Source organism: Rhinolophus sinicus, chromosome 1, assembly GCF_057876585.1.
Source record: "Rhinolophus sinicus isolate RSI-liver-muscle chromosome 1, RSI-T2T, whole genome shotgun sequence".
NCBI classification, from domain to species: Eukaryota; Metazoa; Chordata; class Mammalia; order Chiroptera; family Rhinolophidae; genus Rhinolophus; species Rhinolophus sinicus.
In genome coordinates, this window is record NC_142501.1 from 183,079,271 (window position 1) to 183,100,150 (window position 20,880).

Sequence of the window (20,880 nt, forward strand, 5' to 3'; positions counted from 1 at the left end):
ACCCACAGACTTTTTCAATTGTTTTGCATTCTTCCTTACTACTTTGTCCTTGGCTTTGTTGACACCAATGCCAGTTTTCCTGTCTTCTCCTTGGCTGTGACTTCTCAAGCTTTTCTGCACTTGGTCTTCTAGGCTCCCCTCAGTGTTACTGTTCCCTAGCTTGTGGGTTTCAAGTCCTCTTGTTTCCTCATCCTGTGAACTTTCTTGTGTGACCATATCAAATTCATGGCTTCCACAGCTCAACGTTTACAGATGTACATCTCTTCTCCAGATCTTCTTTTTCCTGAATGCCAGGCTCATGTATCCATTTCCATTAAGGACTGCTCCACTTGAATATTCTATGGTGACTCAAACATGGTACATCTAAAACTAAACTCACTGTTTTTTCTCCTAAACCTACTCCTTATCTTGTTGTCATTGGCTATCCACGTGCTCACTGAAACCAGAATCCTGGGATATACCTGGAATTACCCTTTTTATGTCTCACATATGTTTAATGTCCATTTTTCTTTCCCTCTTCTCCATCTTCCCTGTTTTTGCTTTAGTGATTATAGCTAACATCCATTGAGCATTTATTTGCACATGCCAGCTGCTGACATAAATATATCATATATTTTAACTCATTTAATCTTCAAATGACTGTACTATTATTACTATTCCAAATTACAGATAAGGAAATTAAGGAAGACAGAAATCAAGTCACTTTCCCAAATGTCACAGAAGTAAATGGTAAAACCAGGATTTGAAAGCAGGCAGGTGATTCTAGAGCACTATCTCTTAAGTGCTATGACTTCCTGTTTTAGGCCTCATTATTTGTTTCTTGTGTTATTACAGAAGATTTTCAATTGGTTTTTCTTTTCCAGTCTCACTATCTCGTCCTCCAAATTCCATCTTTCATACGACTAACTCCAAGAATATTCTTTGAAACACAATCTAATCATGTTAGTCTGCTGTCTCAAACCCATCAGTGATTGTCCACTACCTTCAGGCTGGAGTTCCATCTCCTTCCTGATACACAAGCTCCTTCAGGATCTGGCCACTGCCTACCAATACAGCCTCCTCCGAAACTTCCCCACGGACAGGGTACCAGCAGCCATATGAAAGCACTTGCAGCTTTTGAAAAGACCTTGCTCCTTCAGGGTGTCTCTCTGCCCAACTCATACCTCCTATTTCAAGGAGAAACAGTTATGGAAATAGCTCAAAGGTCCTCAAGAGGAGACAGATGACTCTCTGTGTTTTATGGCTCTGTTGTCATACTTTCCACTTAATGTGGTAAATGGGAGTCTGTTCTTCTCTCTGCCTTTATAAGTTCCTTGAGGGCAGTGGTGATTTTTCATATCTGCAGTACCTACCAAAGTGCTTGGTTCATAATTGTCACTCATTAAATTGTTGCCAAATAAGGATGAAGTAAAGACTATTCCTACTTCATTCCCTTTAATGCCATGTTCCTAAACAAAGCCTAGTTGAAGGAGAACTCTTAGATATCATTGGTTTACCCTGGTTTACTTACCTGCAGGGTAAGTTCACCTCGGAGTGGTGTTAGAATAATACAGAGGGTGCATTGTTTGGCATGGCACATCTAGGGTTGGATATGAGGATCTGGAAGTAAAGAAGAGGTGGGCCTCCAAGAGGAACATGAATATATTTACATTAGTGAAGGGAGCAATGTGGAACACAGAAACAATGATACCAGGGCATAAAAGGTGTTCCATATTCTTGGGAGTTGTTTTTAAAGGAGATAACTGAGGAAATTGAAAAGGGTGCATTTTTTTCTTTTTTGCATGGCAACGAGGGCAGAAAAGTCTTGGGTTGTAGAATTTTTAAAAAGAACTACACACAATAGTTATATTTATTTTATACGATTCTGGTGCTTTTGTGTCAGGCTGCCAGAAGTGAAATTACCTTCACTGGTCTTGGCTCAGTCTCTTTTCCACTCCTAATCATCCCTTCCAACCCATATACATTAGATAGAGCAGTTGTCCTTCACCGCTAAAGAAACGCAGCCGAGAGTTATGTTACCGTGGAAACAGAATCATTTCTTTTGCTGCAAGACACATCGCTTCATCTGCACCATTATGAAGCAGAATACATTGGTAGGGCTGGGAGGAGAATCAAATATTCTGCCCACCAGTGTTGTACTTGGCCTTTGGGTGAATAAATGACTTTCAATTATAGTACTTAAATACCTTTTAACTTTAATAATTATTATCAGAGCCCCAAAAGAATTTTACTTGGAAAGAGTAAAAAATTCCACTCTGCTGTGAAGGGGAGAGCTATAAATTCTTTCAAACTAGACCACTTCCATTAAAGAAAATAGAAGGGAATTTACAATTAATGGTTTCATTGTGTGTAAAATAAATGTCTTTGCCCTTTGTTTTTTGGCTTTCTGACTTGATCCTATTGTGGATTTATGAGGGCGTCCCTACCTTTCTTTCTTTGTCTCTAAGCTGCTTCATAATGAACATCCATATTTACAACTTCAACTTGTATTGGGCTGTGTGAATTCAGCTGGTTTCTCCTTGACTTGCTCCTGAGCTTTCTCTGAGCCTCACCGCTCGCTTGCATTTCTGGGCCATAATTCCCTCGCCCAACCAAAGCCCTCACTCCCATTTGCCACCTGGCTCTGTTACTGGGAGGCTCTCCTCATCTTATGCCTAACCCTCAATTTAGCCACTATCGTAATGTATCGTCTCTTCTTATAACTACTCTGTTTTTACTGTCTGTGTGGCCATTGTCTTGAAGAGTAAATCTACCAGACCTCTATGGATAGAAGGATCAACCCAGTATAATCCCAGTGACAAAACAAGAATGCCTCATCTCTTCAGTTCCAAAGATACTCACAGATGCTGAGTTTCTTTACAAATCCAAAAAAGCACTGATAAACACACACACACACACGTACACACACGCACAGGACACACAGAGTCTAGCAATAATCACAGGGAAATCTCATATAATGAAAACAAAAGCAGTCTTTTATTGGCTGGATATAATTAGAAAAGTACAAGTGTTTTAATTCTAGAGATAGTAGAGCAGCATTAAGAGACAAGTGACATTTATTAAGCAACTTGTCAGTGTCAGGCACTTCTTACATCCACATCCCATTTAATTCTCAAATTCATCCCAAGAATTACTATCACTTATTCCCACTTTACAAATGAGAGAATTGAGGCTCAAAGGTTGTTTTTTTTTTTTAAGAAGTCATTCCCAAATTCACCATAAAAACCATACATGACGGTGATTTCTGATTCTTTCCAAGTGCATCACTTTGCACAGTGTCCAACTGTTTTGACATATGGAAAGCTAAAGCCTGAGGAAATAAATGAGAAGAATATGATCGCTAATCCTGGCTTTGCCACCTCCCGCTAGGACTTTGGGAAAATCACTAATTTATTTTAAACTCAGATTTGTCCATCCTTATTTAATATGGATAAGTAAACTCTTCTCCCCTCCTATATATACAGGGAGTTGGACAGCCAGTGCATGCAAAACGTGCTGAAAATACAAAGGGCATTTCTATTTCTGAAGGAAGAACGACTTGCTGTTCTTACTATAATAGGTCCATGTCACTCCCAATCAATTCAGCTCCAAATCATTATCAACTCCAAGTTTGCAATGTTTTTGAGAGTAGACCCTATCACATATTTCTTTTGTGTATCCCAAATCATCTTAACACGGTGCCGGGTTGGGCAGTGGATGTTTAATACACATTTTTAAGTGAAGGAGTGGGAGATTAAATCAAACTATTGTCCAATATCTTCCTGAACCATCAGTTATAGATCCAGTTTTATCATACTATCAAACAAGATTCCTTAAATGCTGGACACAATTAGCCCAAGCTGCTTTATGAAGAGACAGTCATACTTGTAAGCCTTGTTCATAGCATTATCCAATTGACATTATTTCCTTTTATTTATTATATCCATTTTTTTAACAGAAACAATGGCTGATTCTTTTTATCATCACATATAAGAAAATATTTTATTTATCTAAGCTCCATTGCTTGCCTTTTAGAGAACCTCAGGAAATATTAGTGGAATAAATATTTAAAAATGATTTACGTAGCACCTGAAATTTCACTTTCCATAACTTTAATAAATTAATAATAACTGCTGCATTCTGAGCATTTACCATGTACATACTATACTCTGAACTGCACGCACACTATCTCTTTAATTTGTATAATGACCGTATGAAGTTAGATCTATTATTGTCCCCATTTTACAGATGGGTAAACAGGTTCAGAGGGTAAAAATAACTTGTCCATCATAACCTGTCCAAGGGTGTAGCACAACCTGATCCAAACCCACGGGGACTGATTCTAACGTGCTGCCCTAAGCCAGGCTCCTGCAGGCCAGCCAAACACACGGTTACCTCTGAGAAAACCATCTTTCATTTGCTGCCTAGCTCTGTTAAGTTCTTTATCTTTTGTTTTATAAAAGAAAGGAAGGGAGAGAAAAAAAAAAAAAAAAAAGACAGGGAGGGAAGGAGGGAGAAAAGAAGAAAAAGTAAAGTGGTGGTGGGAGGCAGGCCACTTAATATCTTCCACCCTTCCTAAATAACCTGGGGATAAAGTAGAACCCAGCCAACTTTTTAACACTAGTCAAAGTTGTGGCATAATGAATATGCGAAGTGCCAGTGTGGTCTGACTTGATATCGTTTTGCCTTTGTTTTGCCTTTGCTTTGTTTATTTATCAGGAGAGATATTCCTGCAGATTAAAGGGCCTCTGGAGGATATTTATAAAATCTACTGCTATCACCAGGATGAAGCACACAGTATACTGGAGTCCTATGAAAAGGAGGAAGAGCTGAAGCAACATTTGAGCCTCTGCATCCAGTCCTTAAAGTAAGGCCTTTTCAAATGATGATTTCCATGCACTCGCAGCTGCCTAGCAGGGAACATTTTAACTGGATGTAGATGAAAGTTCTCACATAAATCCTAGGTTTTATGAAGCTTGCTGAAAGCTCTACTTTGCGTTCTCTTTATGAAAAGCTGACATTCCAGAAACCCTGATTGACTATTTTTTTCCCCTGCAAAGATGACTAAAAATAACATGGGAGAAGATTTGGGGATCTGTAGAGATAGAAAAATGCAACATCAAAGAAGCGAAATATGGAAGAAAAGCCCCTCCTTAAAGCTGTTGTTTCTTGCTTGCTCCACTCAGATCAAGGAATACGTGAGACAACACGTGGCACTGTGGCCACTGTAGCACATGGGATAATAAAATCAGTGGAATGTCCGTGACTCTCTGAAGAGCCCTCACCTTCCCTCAGACTGAGAGGAGATGGGTGAACACAAGTCAGGCCCTGTTAAAGTTGGTTTCAGGAAAATTAGTCATACCTTCTCCCTCATCCCCAAATTGTTGGTGGGAGGTGCTATATATTATACATTTATTTTTATCCAGAAGAAATATCTATGTACTATAAAAATCTAAAAAATTAGAAGAAAGCATGAATAAGATAAAAGCCCTTGCTATTCCATGTATTAATTCCTTGCTAAACCGTGTATTAATAACCACAGTTTGCATTGTCTTCTAATCTTATCTGTATGCATAAATATGGACATGTGTTTGGGGTGATTCTTTTAAATGAAATTGGTATCTTACTGTATATACAGTTTTTTGTTTTTTTATTTTACCACATGAAACTTAAAGCCCAAATTAGTGTCTTACTCCACATCTTACCCAGTGATTCTATTGTGGTCTTTTTAAGGATTTTTAAAAATTACCTATGTCAAATGGTCTTGATTAGGCCAAGAATTAACCAAACAGGGAGAGTTGTGATGTATAAGTCAATGCACACCAACCAGTCTGACCTTCTAGTACATCCCCCGTATATACTCTATTGTAGGGGGTATTAATGGAGGTCCTAATGTAGTACAAGACGTTCGTAACTGAATTAAAGTGAAATTAGGAGACTAAATGAGACTACGATGGAGAAAGTCTTTCTAGGCAAGAACTGGGCCTGAAAGTGGGTTTAAACTGGCCGGGAGAATTTTTTTAATTAACTTTATTGCCCTCTACTGGTCATTGAGTTATTACAGTTCTTTAACCATTTTTCATGCCATGGAAAATAACATATTCATGAGGTGAGATCAAACAATATGGTGAATGTTTAAATTTAAAGAATTTATTACAGTAAAAGACACATTGCCATTAATCCCCCTCAAAATACTCCCCCTCTTTTAGAACATACTTATCCCATTGTTCTTGCCACTTTCTGAAGCAGTTCTGGAAGTCCTCTTTCAAGAGTATCTTTAGTTGTGCTGTCATGGCTGCCTCGATGTCTTTAATCAATTCAAAACATTAACCTTTCATGGTCATTTTGACTTTGGGGAAGAGCCAGAAGTCACAGGTGCCAGATCTGGTGAATAAGGTGGAGAAGGACACACCATAATGTTTTTATTTGACAGAAATTGCCCTATAGCAGAAGTGGTGTGTGACACGGAGTGTTGCCATGATGGAGGATGATTTACAGCACACTTCAAAACACACCTTCTCTCAACCGTAGCTCACACCCGACTGCACCGATCAAGTTGAAATTTGTCATACACTGTTACTAAGGTTTGATGTGCTACTTCTCGTATTGAAGATCCTTGCCTTTCCGTTGGATGGTACTCGGCAGCAGCATTCACTGTATTTTGTGATCACAACGGTAAAGGCTCCATGTCTCACATTGCTTCTGATATGGCAATTTCTATCAAATAAAAACAGCACTGTGTGTCCTCATCCACCTTGTTCATTGTATCTGGCACCCTGTGACCTCTGGCTCTTCCCCAAGGTCAAAATGACCATGAAAGGTAAATGTTTTGACTCAATTCAGGACATCATGCAGACATGACACCACAACTGAAGACACTCACAAAAAAAGACTTATAGAACTACTTCAGAAAAAATGGCAAGAATGATGGGATACATATGTTTGAAGCAAGGGGGAGTATTTTTGGGAGGAATTAATGGCAATGTGTCTTTTACTATAAATTTTTTTTTTTTAATTTAAACACTCACCGTACTTTTTGATCACACCTCATAAATCACAAGCATTTATTTAGTGCTTGTGCTGCACCAAACATAGTCCTGGGCGCTGAAAATACAAAAATAAATAAAGATTTAGACCCTGCCCATAAGAAGCTCAGTATGACCAGGTGACTCTTAAGGTTAATATGTGATAAGGAGCTCCTGTTCATATTTCTCCACCATTTGAAATTTAGTTCAGTGTTAGCAAATCAATCCAGAGAACCCTTAAAGTCTGAAATTGTATCCATATTAATAAATTAATATATTAGGAGCACAGTCTTCTAAATATGCAGATACTTTTTTCCCCTAGGATTAAATAATGGTGTTATCCTGGGTGTGAATAAACACCTTTTCTATCTTATATAGTGGCAAGATCTGATCCAATCAATGTCTGTCCTGAGCCTCTTTCCTTCTTCAGTTTCTAGAAATTAAAAAGAGAACTCCTATAGCAAGGGAACAACTAACACCTTGGGTCATCAGCTCAACTCCAACCCTAGAAACGGAGGTCCACAAGGGGAGAGGATGTAGTTCATTTCTTTGTCATGTGCTCTTAACCGCTGACCAGAAGTGGAGCTGTCTATTCAGAGGGGATGGACATTAGTTTATTATTCATTAAGCTTTTGACTCCTAAGAGAAATTGACCTTGTCAGAACATTCCACTAGGCAGTAGAGCTCAGTATCATACCCCTTAAAAAGTAGCTAAAGGCAGAGGTAATTTTTGAACTTCATGAAACCTTAATTACTGAAAATTACTTTCAGATGCAATGGCTCATTTGATCTTTTTCTGAAAGCCTCGAGTTATTGCCCTGGTGATGTCCCAAATCTTGTGTATTCCACACCATTCTGATTTTAGGGAATAATTTCAGGCACTGGCAGGTGTTAAGGTTTAGAAAGCACAAAATCAAGAGGAAGTAATATTGGCAGAACTATTTCTTAAGGGAAAGAAAATCAAAACAAAATAGCTTAAGTTAGAGCTATTTTCCCAAAAGTTGCCTTTCCATGAACATAAAGTTAATGATGAATTGTACTGGTCTGCCTGAAAGCTGAGAGCAGTAGAATTATTGACATTAACTATAATACCGACCTCAATTGAGCTAAGCTTTAAATTCTGAGAAACAGGTTTTCAAACAGGTTTATAGGCCAACGAGAGTCTGGAACACCCAAGGGCTTGATTTCCCTTGCCAAGTAATCAGTCAGAGCTATTACTGTGGCTCTGCCTTTTCCTTGTGGCTAAATAGCGGAGCTCAAGTGCACAGTTGCCCATTTCTAATGAATATTAGGTGTGGTCTCCATTTTCTACTGTGCAAAGGGATATTAGAATAACTGGGTTTGAAGCAATATCCACGAGAGAGGTGGGTGGCTTCATGCTTCAGAAGTTAAAGCAGATTTTAAAGCAACTTAGGTTGCATTTTAACCAAATTAAAATACATTGATTGAGGGCCTAATAAATATGTATTAAGAGTGCTAGATAATGTTGAAAATATTTTTAAAATATATGTATAACCATAGTTCTTGCCTACTAGGAACACACCTTCTAGGTGGGTAGATAAGAAAAACCATCTGGAGAGTTGAATAACAATAGCAGAGTAATTTAAATAGCACACCAGAAGCTGTCAGGGTGAAGTTCAAGACTAATTTCCGAAAAGATAGTAGAGAGATTTCCTGGTTCTATAACAGCCTAGAGCTCATAACCTTTGGCTATTCTTTGAAGCCCAGTATCTTTCAAAAGAGAAAATAATATTTGCATCCAGAAAATGCTTTTGAATCCCTTTGAAACACAAGGGCAGTGTTTCCTGGTGTGTAAATTCCCCTGCATCAGACCTACCAGGGATGGGGATTAATAGTGCAAATTCCTAAACTCTGCTCCAGACAAAAAAAAAAAAATATGGTCACTGGGGGTCTAGTCCAGGAACAGGCATTTTAACCAGCCCCCTCAGGTGGCTGTGGATACACACTCCAGTTAAGAGCTACTTTAGCAATTGGAGAAAGACAAATACCATATGATCTCACTTATATGTGGAATCTGAAGAACTGAATAAATGAGCAAAGTAAACAAAAATAGTCTCAGATATAGAGGAAAAACTGATGGTTGCTAGAAGGGATGGGGGTAGGGATGAGGGCGAAGGGGAAGGGATTAGACAGCATAAATTGTTAACTACAGTCTTGCCAAGGGGATATGACAGACAGTTTGGGGAACAGAATCAATAATCTTGTAAAGATTTTGTAGGGTGTCAGATGGGACCATGTCTTATTAAGGAGACCACTTCATAGACAGTGTAGATACCTGACCACTGCAGTGTGGTCACTGAATAATATTGAAGCTGAAGCTGAATAATATTGAATGTCAAATATATATATATATATATATATATATATATATATATATATATATATATATATATACATACACACACACACATTCACAGGATGTGGAGTACAGCATAGGGAATAGAGTCAATGGAATTGTAATAGATATATACAATGTCAGGGGGGCAATAGATTGGGGGAGGGGGGTTATCACTTTGTGAGGGATGAAATGCTCCAACTATTGCATTGTTTTGTACACCTGAAACTAATTAAAAAAAAAAAAAAAGAACTGCTTTAGAAGGAGAAATGCCCACGTCACTCACTCGCTGCATTCTCCGAAGCACATGAACTATTTTCAACTGTAGAGACAACCTAAGCAGTAATTTCACGGTTTGGAGACCTTAAGACAGAAAAGACTAAACTATCCAGAGGCACAATAACACATCTGCATCCATAGCATACAAACTGGAAATCTTCATCTTTTCATTTGTTCAACAAGGAGTATTTACAGAGCTGCATTAGTGACCCCTAAGATTGTATGAAATACTGTATTAGTACAGTCCCTAAATTTATGAAAGTTACTTGCTAAAGATCTAGTTACTTAGCCTCGTTGGGGTTATTTAAGGTTTCTGATCTGTATGAGGAAAAGTGAAAAAATAGAATAGCTATAAATGCCAGTGTAGCTATAATTAGAATAGCCTGTCTGCTGCCTCCTTTTTCTGTTTTTCTAGTTATAAATACTGCCAAATCCTTGTTGCTTTCAGAGGCCATAGAGATCTGTTTATTTTGTAACAGAAAAAGAATGAAGGGGTTTTTCCAAATTTTTTGGTGGCTGGAAGACATATTTCTAACTTTATGTCTAGTTGTTATAAATTAATCTACGTTTTTCTTCCTAACCAAGGCCACTGTCCATAGAAGGAAAATTTTTAACTTACAGTCATCTGGGCACTTTGGCTGCTCATATTCTGCTATAGTTTCTCCATTCAGGGAGGAAGCTGGAAGTTCATGCAGCACAGGATCTAAAGGAATAGATCTCAATTTGTTCATCACATTTTGTATTTCATAGTAGTATTCCAATGGCATGTTCAATATAAAGATTGAAATCACTTTTGGAAATTTAGTTCCTCATTATGTGGTATCATGTTTGAACAAAGACTATAATCCTTAAGGAATAGCCATATAAAAACGTCTGTTAATTGTTGAGTCAGATTATAATGCGCCCACGAAGGTAGGAGGTGTGGCGGTAGACATAGTAAGTTACTTTATCCCATAAAGGGGTAAATGTACACAATTTAACTTCCTTCTTCCTGAATTGTCCTTGGCTGGGGTCAACTTCTGGAAAGTTTTCTCCTAAAAGAGAAATTCTTAAAAAACGATGAGCAAATACAAAGGATATGTTAGAATGTAGTATCACTATTTCACTACTCCAACAGGGAAAACCTGTTGGAAAAATCTCTTAGGTTCTTCTTTATAAAATGTTACACTTACATTAAATACAGTGTTTAATTTATGTTATCATATTTAGGTTTTACTTGGTTAAAATAAAAGACAGAGAAAAAGTTTTCAAAGTTTTCTCTAGGAGTTAAGAGAACAATCTTTTCTCTCAATTTCAAAGTATGTGTTTTGGTTCCAAAATGATCACATTTTTCAATTGTGTTTCCAATAGAAAACTGCATTTAATGGTTTTTAAATTTTCTGATCTATGATTCACAGAGCATATTGGGAAAAAGAAATTCCTCATTAGAAGGGGATAGAAATTGGGGAAATAATGTGAGCCTAAAGGAAATATTGGGCGGTGGGGGTGGGGGGGTCGCGGCAGTGCAATTTCTTTCACTGAAGTAAAAGAGTTCTTCAAACAACAGTTAACAATTGCCTAAAATTGTGGCAGCTGCTGATTTTTTTTTTAAATTGTAATTCTCTGCTTTATTCCCAACTAGGGCGTCTTGGATTCAGCAGAACCTAATTATTCCAAGATGTGTAGGAATCCCTCCATATAACATGTCTGAAGAGTGAAGAAATAATTGCTTTACACATATGTATACCATTATTTTCCACATAGAGTACTGGGATTCATTTTTTAAAACTTATTAAGTTCATTAAAATTTGTGGAATTCAGCATAGGTATTTATCATTGAATTTTTTTCTCAATCATTGACTATGACAAGACTATTATGTGATGGGGTCATAGCATTTTCTTATATTGAAACATTTACTGTATTCCAAAAGATTGAAAATCAGAGATCAAGGTGATTAGGTGATTAACACAGATTATTACTCTACTTCTCTACTTATAGCCTCGTGAGGCTTTTAGAGAAAAACTTCCATCTCCCTTGTTCCTGAAATTTAACTTGAATGATTCCCACTTTTTATGGTTAAGTAATTAATTTGACAAATGTGTTTTGTGCTCCTGCAATGTGCTTGTCACTTTTTCGGGTACTGGGACTACAGCAGAGAACAAAGCATAAATCCTTGCCCTTGTTGGGATGTAGGTGTGGAGAGAGACAGTCAACTAAAGAAGTACGTAGTATGTTAGAAAGTGACAAAGCATTATGGGGAGGGAAAAAAAAAGCAAGGAGTGAGGATAAAGAGTCAGTGGGAGTTAGAGCACGATTTTTAAAAGTTTGGTCAGGGAAGACTTCACGAGGAGGAACGTTTGCACAAAGAGCTGAAGGAGATAAGGAGTGAGCCTTATCTGGAGAGGAAGAGCAATCAGGCAGAAGAACTGCAAGTGCAAAGACCTCCAGGCAGGAGCCTGTCTTCAGGCTTTAGAAAGAGTGAGGAGACCTGGGCAGGTGCCACAGAAGGGAGAATAGGGGAACAACAGCAAATGAGATAGACAGGAGAGGGAAGGAGAGGTAGAGCACACTGCTTTGGAACGACCCGAATTTTACTTGAGCAAAATGGAAGCCACAAAAGCTAGCAGTGCCTAGTGAAAGTTTTTGTGGGCATTCTCTCATTGAATAGGTGAATTGTTTATAATCTACATCACACTATATACAGAGCTATTACAGAGCACTGGATAGTCACTAGTTTAGTGTTTTCTGCAAGTCGATTACACTTTCCTTTGTAATATTGTAATCTCAGTTTCTCCTATTATTATGTTTAATAGATTCTTTTTTTAATGTAAACAAAAATTGACCTTTAAATCCATTTTCAAATGATCAAACTTTACTAACCACAATCTGAATCAACAGTTTTCCACCTTATAGGAAGTGTAAAATAAAACTTCAGGGACATGATTATAAAATAATGAGACCAATTCTCTAAAACTTTCATGAAAATGACTTATTACTTTATGTTGTGTAATAAAATTTTAAAACTTTTATAACACTGGTATATTACCTCAAATATGTGGATTTCCATGAATTTACTTTTTTTCCCCTTCTTTTACAGGAAAATATACGTGCAAGAGTAAGTACTTTTGTCTTAATAATAAAATCAAATGTAAAAATCATGAGGAAAAGCTGTTGAATATTTCTATACAAATCAGTATTTTTAGTTTTTACAATTTGTTTATTGCTTTTAATAAGTAAGTCAAGATTTCAAAGGCATTTGCCATAGATGTGACTGGTTTCCTCATTTCCAATTTGTCTGAGATAATCTTACATATCACATTATTATCATGTATACTTCACTAAACTTTTTAGAAGAATCCTGGGATATAATTTACTTAAATCACAAGTTTGCTGGTGCCAGGAGCTCTTCAGAAACTTCCAATCACACATATGTTTAGGAATCTTACTGTGTTCAAAAACACTTTTTCCTAAGAACAACATTAGTCTTAAAAAAAAAAAGCCTTAGATTAATATCATAATGTTTTTAAAATTTCCAGAGATTAATATACAAAAGATTCTTTGTGTATTACAGTAAAATATTGGGTTTCTTCTAATTTGGATTCTTGTATGATTTATAAAGAAAAACTCATACCCATATATGTAGCATGAAAAAGAAATATTAAAATGAAATCGGTCACTAAGACAATATAGAAGTTACCTTATAAAACAACACACATTTTGAAAGATGTGCATTTTTATAGAAGAAAAGCATGTCTGGCCTGACTAATACTGAAAGGATGATATTGACTTAAATACAAACTCAAATTTACAGGACTTTGAAAAGCATTATGTTTGGCTTAGCATGGTCAGCAACTATCTGAGTTCCTGAGTTCCTAGTAGGTTTGTGTGTTTGCTTGTGTGTGTGTGTATGTGTGTGTGTGTGTGTGTGTGTGTGTGTGTGTGTGTGTGTGTGTGTATTCTAAACTCCTGAAACTTTACATCAAGAAATACAAAATTTACAAAGTAAAAATTATATTAATTTAAGCTGTAAATACCTGTCATTCATGCTTTGGTGCAGAGCAACCATGAGGAAAGAGAGTTCAGAGTGAAGTGGGAGAATTAGGCATCATCCAGCAGACCTGTGGACTAAGGCTTTAAACCTCAGCCAAGTTGAGGAGTTAGCTTTTGACATACCGAACAAGCACCTAGTTCTCTCACTTTATAAGTCTTTTCTTTCAAAAGAAAAACAAATTCTATAAACAGATATAAGTAGGTTTGCTCAATGAGTTCCTAAATCTGGGATCATTTTAATTTGAAGGTGCACATAATAAAAAAAAAAAGGCCTCTTGGTCCTGGGCTCTCCAGGGCCTTAATGGCTTCTTGTCAATGATAGTTGATGAGGATGGGGTTGAGGGCAGGGAGGGAATTGTTGTCTTGTTATGAAGCCTGAGCCCCTGGCATCATTGTACCTAGGACTGGAGATTTACATAGCTGGATGATTAGAGAAGAACTTCGTATGCTACAAATTCTACTTAGGCTTCTTGTTCTACAGCTTAGGTTTTTATGAGGGGGAAGAAGGGAGGGAGGGGGGGAGAGAGAGAGAGAGAGAGAGAGAGAGAGAGAGAGAGAGAGAGAGAGACAGAGAGACAGAGACAGAGACAGAGACAGAGACAGAGACAGAGTCAGAGTCAGAGGAGGAGAGTATAGATTCTTTCCATACAGTTAGCACGCACAGGCTCCTCCATACAGAACACTTACAACGAACAGCACATTGTATTGAAATACTTGCTGAAAGAATGGCACTAGCTTTTGTGGAGATCCTGCTGTGTGGGAGTTAGCAGGGAGTGTATGCCCCCTCTAGCTTATTCTATACATCAAAAACTGAAAAAGAGGAATTGCATTCGCAGCATGTGGCTGGAGGAACATCAAAACCACGTCTGCCATGAGCTGTTTTCCTTCCTGTTTCTCTCACTCAGGTCAGAGGCACACAAGCTGCGACACAAAAGGGTAAATGCAGTGTCAAGGACTGTGTAATTGTTAGGCTCCATAGCAGCCAAGGCCAGGAATGCTGCAGCCACTAGTGCATTTAGGAGGGGTGGGTTTTTAAATAATGAAAAACAATTTTCCTTACTTAATGGAAACTGAAAATTTTCTGTTTTCTTTTTTCAACCTACATTTAAAAAAATACAGAGAAAGGCAACAATATTTATACCTTCTAAAATGATTACTTTGAATTACAATCACACATACCCCAAAGACAGTATTAAAGTGATGAGAATCATAGAATCCCCCACCAAAAAGTCACCCCCAAAAACATGTGATACAGTCCCATGTTCTAAAGCAAGAAAAACATACCTCTTCTAAATTTAACTATCTCCAAAAATACAGATTTAGATCTTCACATTTTTTAAATTTTGCGTATATATATGTTCTCTGTCTGACCAGTTCGTCCAACCTTTGGATCTCCAGGTTTTTATTAATTTCAAAATGTTACGTTATTTTCTCTTTTCTTAAGCTTTGTCCTTTTAAAATTATTGAAGAAACACTGCAAAATATAGAACATTAAAAAGAGGAGAGTAAAGATAATTGGTGGTCATATTACAGAGTTAACTATTGTAACATTGTTAAAATGTGAAGTTTCTCACGTCATTGCAATTTTTTCTCTACGTACACACATATTAACTAAAATAAGACCGCTATACATTTTTTGTATGTAAACTTGCTACCTCATTCATTAATACATTCTGAACATCTTCCTATATAGTAAACATAAATCTACATTGCTTTATGATTGTGTAATATTCTATCTGATGTACAGACCATTATTTAGTTTATCAAACCCCTACAAATACTTGAATTGTGTCTATCTGTCTTGCAAAGATTGATGCTATGTGATCATTCTTATACATGATCTCTGCACAATAATCTGATTATTTTCTTAGGATAAATTTCTAAAAGTGGGATTAATAAATCAAAAGACATTTGATACTTATTGCCAAAAAATTTCAGAAAAATTGAACTAAGTTATATCCCCATTACTCATATATAAGTTGTCCATTTAACTACTACTTGCCAGTACTAGATACAATTAATATTTGTATCTTTACATGTGGAAATGTAATAGGCGAAAAATAGTATTGTATTGTTTTAATTTTCATTAAGAATGATCTTGGGCATTTTTCATGTGTGTTTAACCATTTGTATTTCACCTCTAATGAATTATCCTTTTTATCCATTGTTCATATTTATTGAGATGTTCATGTTTTTCTAATAGATTGATAATGGCTCTTTAATTAGCAAGGGTATTAACCTTCTTTCTGTCGTATGTTCTGTAAATAATTACCAGCTTATCATTTGACTTTTAACATTGTTTATGGCAGATTCTGGTTTTGTTTTTATCCGCACAATTTTACAGAGTAAATTTTTAAATAGATTTAGTACTTTTTTTCTACTGTGGCTGTTGGAGTTTGTGTAATGTTTAGAAACTCCAAGATTGTTTTTAAAGTGTTATCCTATGGTTTCTTCAAGTTCTTGTACAGTTTCATTTTTAACATTCAAATCTTTGATCTATCTAGAAATTATTTTTGTGTAATTAGTCCATTTTTATTATTTTTTCTATGTGGCTAGCTGATTATCACAACACCTTATATTGAATAATTCATTTTTACCCACTGAGTAGGAATGTCATGTTAACCATGTACTTAATTTCCATACATACTTGTGTTTATTTCTTGATTTTTTTATTTTGTGCTAATCATCTGTCCATATATGTACCCATACCAAACTGCTTTCATTTGTGCAGCTTTATGTTTGAATACTAGGTATAACTAAGCTCAGTTCAACACTCTTCCTTTTTAGAAATTTCTTGGATATTCTTGCATGTTTCCTTCTTTAAAAAACTTTCTCTTTTTGTGAAAATCATATGTACCATGGTTTAAAAAGCCAAATAGTTTTACAGAATTTAAGAAAAATAGTAGTCCTCTCTTCTTCTACCGGCTCCTAAATGCTCGTCATGAGAACACACGCATTTTCACATCTTTTAGTTGACTATTTCGGAATTTATCTTCATAACTCTAAAAGCATGTTTGTTTGTTTTTCCTTTTGGGGTATTACTTATTGATTTCCCCCCTAGAAGCTGCTCATGCACACTTACATTCTTCCCATCTCTCCATTCTTCCTACATAGTTACATTGCAATTTGGATGAGATCAATTATCAGTGTTTTAATTATACCTGAGTAAATTTCTTTTCAGAGCTAAACCTTGGAATAAATGATTACTTATTTTTCTGGGGAGTTAACTATTGTCTTTTTATTTCTCCTATTTTATTGATTTTCTTTCTGCTAATCATTAATGCCAAACTTATGGCCAGTCATGTTTCAAGACACCCAGATGTATTATGTATGCTATCAATTTCATCTCTCTAAAAAAGCCTCTCCCAGAGCCTTCTGATCTGTTGAGTTTGGACTGGTGACACTGGGCACAACTGTTTTAGGAACTCCCCTCCCATCATCCTGGAGATTCTCTTTGCCTCTTTCCTGTTTTGGGTAGAGTACATCCTTCAGTAGTTTCTGCTATTCATCAAAGAATGCCTGGGAAGTAAAATTTTAAGAACTTTCATATCCAAAGTATCATCTTCAAAATTTAATGGTAATTCTTCACTGTTAGAGCTTTCAGTGTTGCTACAAAAAATCTGAAGTTGTTTTCTGATTCCAAATCATTTGTTTGTACCTGTTTATTTATATGTTTCTCTGAAGGATTGTAGGATCTTCTTCTTGTCCCCGAGAATCTGAAGTTCCAGGGTGTGATTCCATTTCATCCATTGTGCTGGGTACTCAGTGAAACCTTTTACTCTGCTAAACCATGTCTTTTTCTTGAATTGTTTCACTGACTATTTCCTCCTCATATGTTCTCTGCTCTCTCTTTATGGGACTCATTATTTCAATATTAAACCTCCTAGAACACTCTTCTAATTCTCTATAGTTTTCTTCTATTTTCTATCCCTTTCTTTTTTTGTTCTCTCTGGAAAATTCCTGAATATTTTCAACAACATTTCTGAGTTTTTATTTCTGTTATGCTTTAATTTCCAAGAGGTATTACCTTAGTCCTCCAAATGATCTCCTTTATTTATAAAGCACCCTAAGAATTAGGCTGTTTCTTAAACAGGTTTTCAACTAGTTCTTATTTTAATCGCACCTTACTCTCTCCACTTCCAATGTTCTCAAGGACTCTAATTAATGAAACTTTGGATGAATGATTAAATTATTGCCTGTCCATACTATTGGTTCTCTCCAGTCTGCTATATCAAGTACCATTCATTCATTTCCTTTACATCTTCTAAAATTTGTTTAATACTTCTTTATTTATTTTCACAGCTATTTTTAATTTATGGCAAATGGTATTTGTTCATTATTTGTGTAGCAATATACAGTTATCTCTAAAATTTACTTAAGATGTTAAAAAAGGAGAATAGATCGAAAAGAAATCAATAATAGTACAGGTGGTTTGTGGCTACTGTAAAATAAATATTAAACAGGATACTTGTGGTCATAAAATAGAGGAAATTCAAAGTAATACGATCAGTAGTTACATGATTATTTCTTCTTTCTCTCATTTTCTCCCTCTATTTAAGAAATATAGATGTACCTCAAAGTTGAATATCTGATTTGTTCTGTTTTCCACCAGAGCTTTTACATTGTTTAAATGTCATTTTTATTTTCATTGTGAAACTGTTTTGGGTTTTTTTTTTGTTGTTTTTTTTTTGTATTTAATGTGAAGCTTTTTATAGCAAAACTGGGTGCTGCTAAAAGAAAGCCAGCTGTGTTTACTGGACTTTGTAAAATCCCAATAATAATTTGTAATGATATTAGTATAGCTACTTATGATACTAAATACTTGCGAAAGTATTCATGATAAGACAGAGGAAGATGAAACAGAATTACAAATTAATAGCTACCTTAGTTTTCAGCTTAATATGTATGGGGAATTGTTATGCATTTGGTCACTTTCTGTGGGGGAGGCATATGACAATTGGCTGCTCGACTGAGCTGGGTTGTATCACACATAGGACTCAACTGTCTCACTGGGAGGGATTAGACCGATGAGTTTTGTGTCACTGAATGCCTAAGATGTCATTACACATCCTCTTATCTTTCCTACCATATTGATCTTATAACACATCCCCTATCTTTCCTACCATATTGCTTGTATGTGTGATGTAGATATCAGAACATCATTGCTCATCACTTGGGCAACTGTCCAAAGTCCGTGTCTGAAGACAAAAGTGTCTGGGAGATTTCTCATGTATGAGAAAGCCTTTTTAATATGTGTATCTGTGATGCTTTTAAGAGAAACTAATCATTTATCAATGTTATTATTTTCACTTGAAACGTAAAAGGAAGAGAATAGAACTTTGATGCCAAAGAGTGATGGAGAAAGAAATAGTGATAAGACTTGGTCACAACTAAAAGGCCTAGGTTGGTTTTATGAAATAACTTGATAAGGAAGAAAGGGGGGTAGCTCAAAGATACAAGGATATTCTTTAATATATCTGGGGATTATTTTTGTAATTTAAAAATTTTAAATATGTGTATAACAATAGGCCACACCAATAAATTATCTTATTAAAACAGTTTTATTTGATTGAATTGTTTGATTATTTTATATTTTTATGATATTTTCAGAAGATTAAATAAACCAATATTTGGTGGTAGTCAAAGGAAAAATTAGGAAGAAATTCTGATCATATTCATATAGATAATATGGTTTCTAGTCAAGTTAATACCTTCCATATTCCTGACTTGTTATTTAAGGGAATTATTTCTACTTAAGTCTCTAAACTGTTGTATTATTGAAGAATCTCTGCTAAAGATATATAAAAAAATGTGTCCTTCATATTCAAAGATTCTGCTATTGATGTACCATCAGTTAAAAAATGTTTTCACTTATTATTTTTTCAGTATTCATAATGGATTTACATTTTTTCCATCTATTTTACCCAGACCTCTTGGAAACCAATAACAACTCTTCCTCTCTCCCTCATTCCTTCTTTGCCACCCTGTCTCCTTATCTCTCTTCACCCTTTTTAAAATAGATTTTGTGCAAATGGGTAGAAGGTACAAGATAGATCACATTAAAGCAACTCTTTACTGCCTTCCAACCTTTTTTTTTATTTTGGTTTTTCCTCTTAAAAAATGCTACCTTTTGGTTTGCTTCAGTCTTTGTCTCTATTATGGTATCATCATTGGCTTAACATATGAAGAAAATTCCTCAGCTATTAGGACCATTGTGAATTAAAAAAAAAAGTTCAGTGTAAAATAAAAACATATTACAGAAAATCTGAGATATCTATCACTTCAGTCTACAAATATTTATTGAGAGAATACTACATGTCATGTCAGAGATATAGTGGTGACAGAGAAACTGAGTACAAACTGATAAATGGAGAAACAAGATGACTCTAGATAGTGATAAGTGCTATGATGAAAATAAAATGGGGAGATGTGATAGACAGTGACCGGTGTGTGTGTGTGTGTGTGTGTGTGTGTGTGTCTGCATGAGTGCATGCACGTATACATGATAATCAAAATTCCTTATTTTCTCATTTATCAAATGAAGACTTCATTATATGGTCTTTAAGGTGCCTTCAGATCTTTTCTAATGACACAACTTTTTTATTTTGTTCAACATTTTTTAGATTCATTTCACTATTCCAATCATGTAATCTGTTGTCTATCCATATTAGTATTAAAAAAATAATAATTGAAGAAGAAAAATCCACCTATCAGGATTTGAAAACCATGTCTGTATTCTCTATTTACTAAATAAAAAGGAAAACAAATGAATATATCTGCCCACCAGAAGGGACTCATGTTCCTTTTACAGCATCTCTTTATTTGCCTTTTTACATAAAAAGGGTTTTATAAACCATTGCATTCTGGCTGAAAAATGAATGACAGTGGATTGGACAATGTCATGACCAAACCTTCCTGTGAACTGCCTTGGCCAGTTGGAATGGCTATGTTCTCATCTCAGTTCTGAAAAGAAGAGTCAGACATAAGTACGCACTTTCATGTTGCTATTTGAAAATCTGTTGGCTGAGTTTTCCACACAGAAAATCATGGAAAGCCATTGTGTGAAAGCAATGATTAGCGATAGTGATAGCATTAATAACATTTAGAGAACTGTGGCATTTATCATAAATCTATTTTGGGGACTGTGGTAGAACCTCTGAAACATTATGAATGCAATGTCTCAATTTGGCAGAGGAGAGAAGACAATGCTT

The 20,880-nt window shown here is 35.8% G+C and overlaps 1 protein-coding gene across 1 annotated transcript in view; it reads left to right on the forward strand.

The window, feature by feature from the left end:
* ARHGEF38 (Rho guanine nucleotide exchange factor 38) overlaps positions 1 to 20,880 on the forward strand; it is a 120,069-nt gene that overhangs the window by 69,887 nt on the left and 29,302 nt on the right. The window contains exons 4-5 of the mRNA XM_019738889.3: positions 4,699 to 4,846; positions 12,717 to 12,734. Of these exons, the coding sequence (XP_019594448.3) occupies positions 4,699 to 4,846; positions 12,717 to 12,734 (166 nt within the window). The remainder of the gene's footprint in view (positions 1 to 4,698; positions 4,847 to 12,716; positions 12,735 to 20,880) is intronic.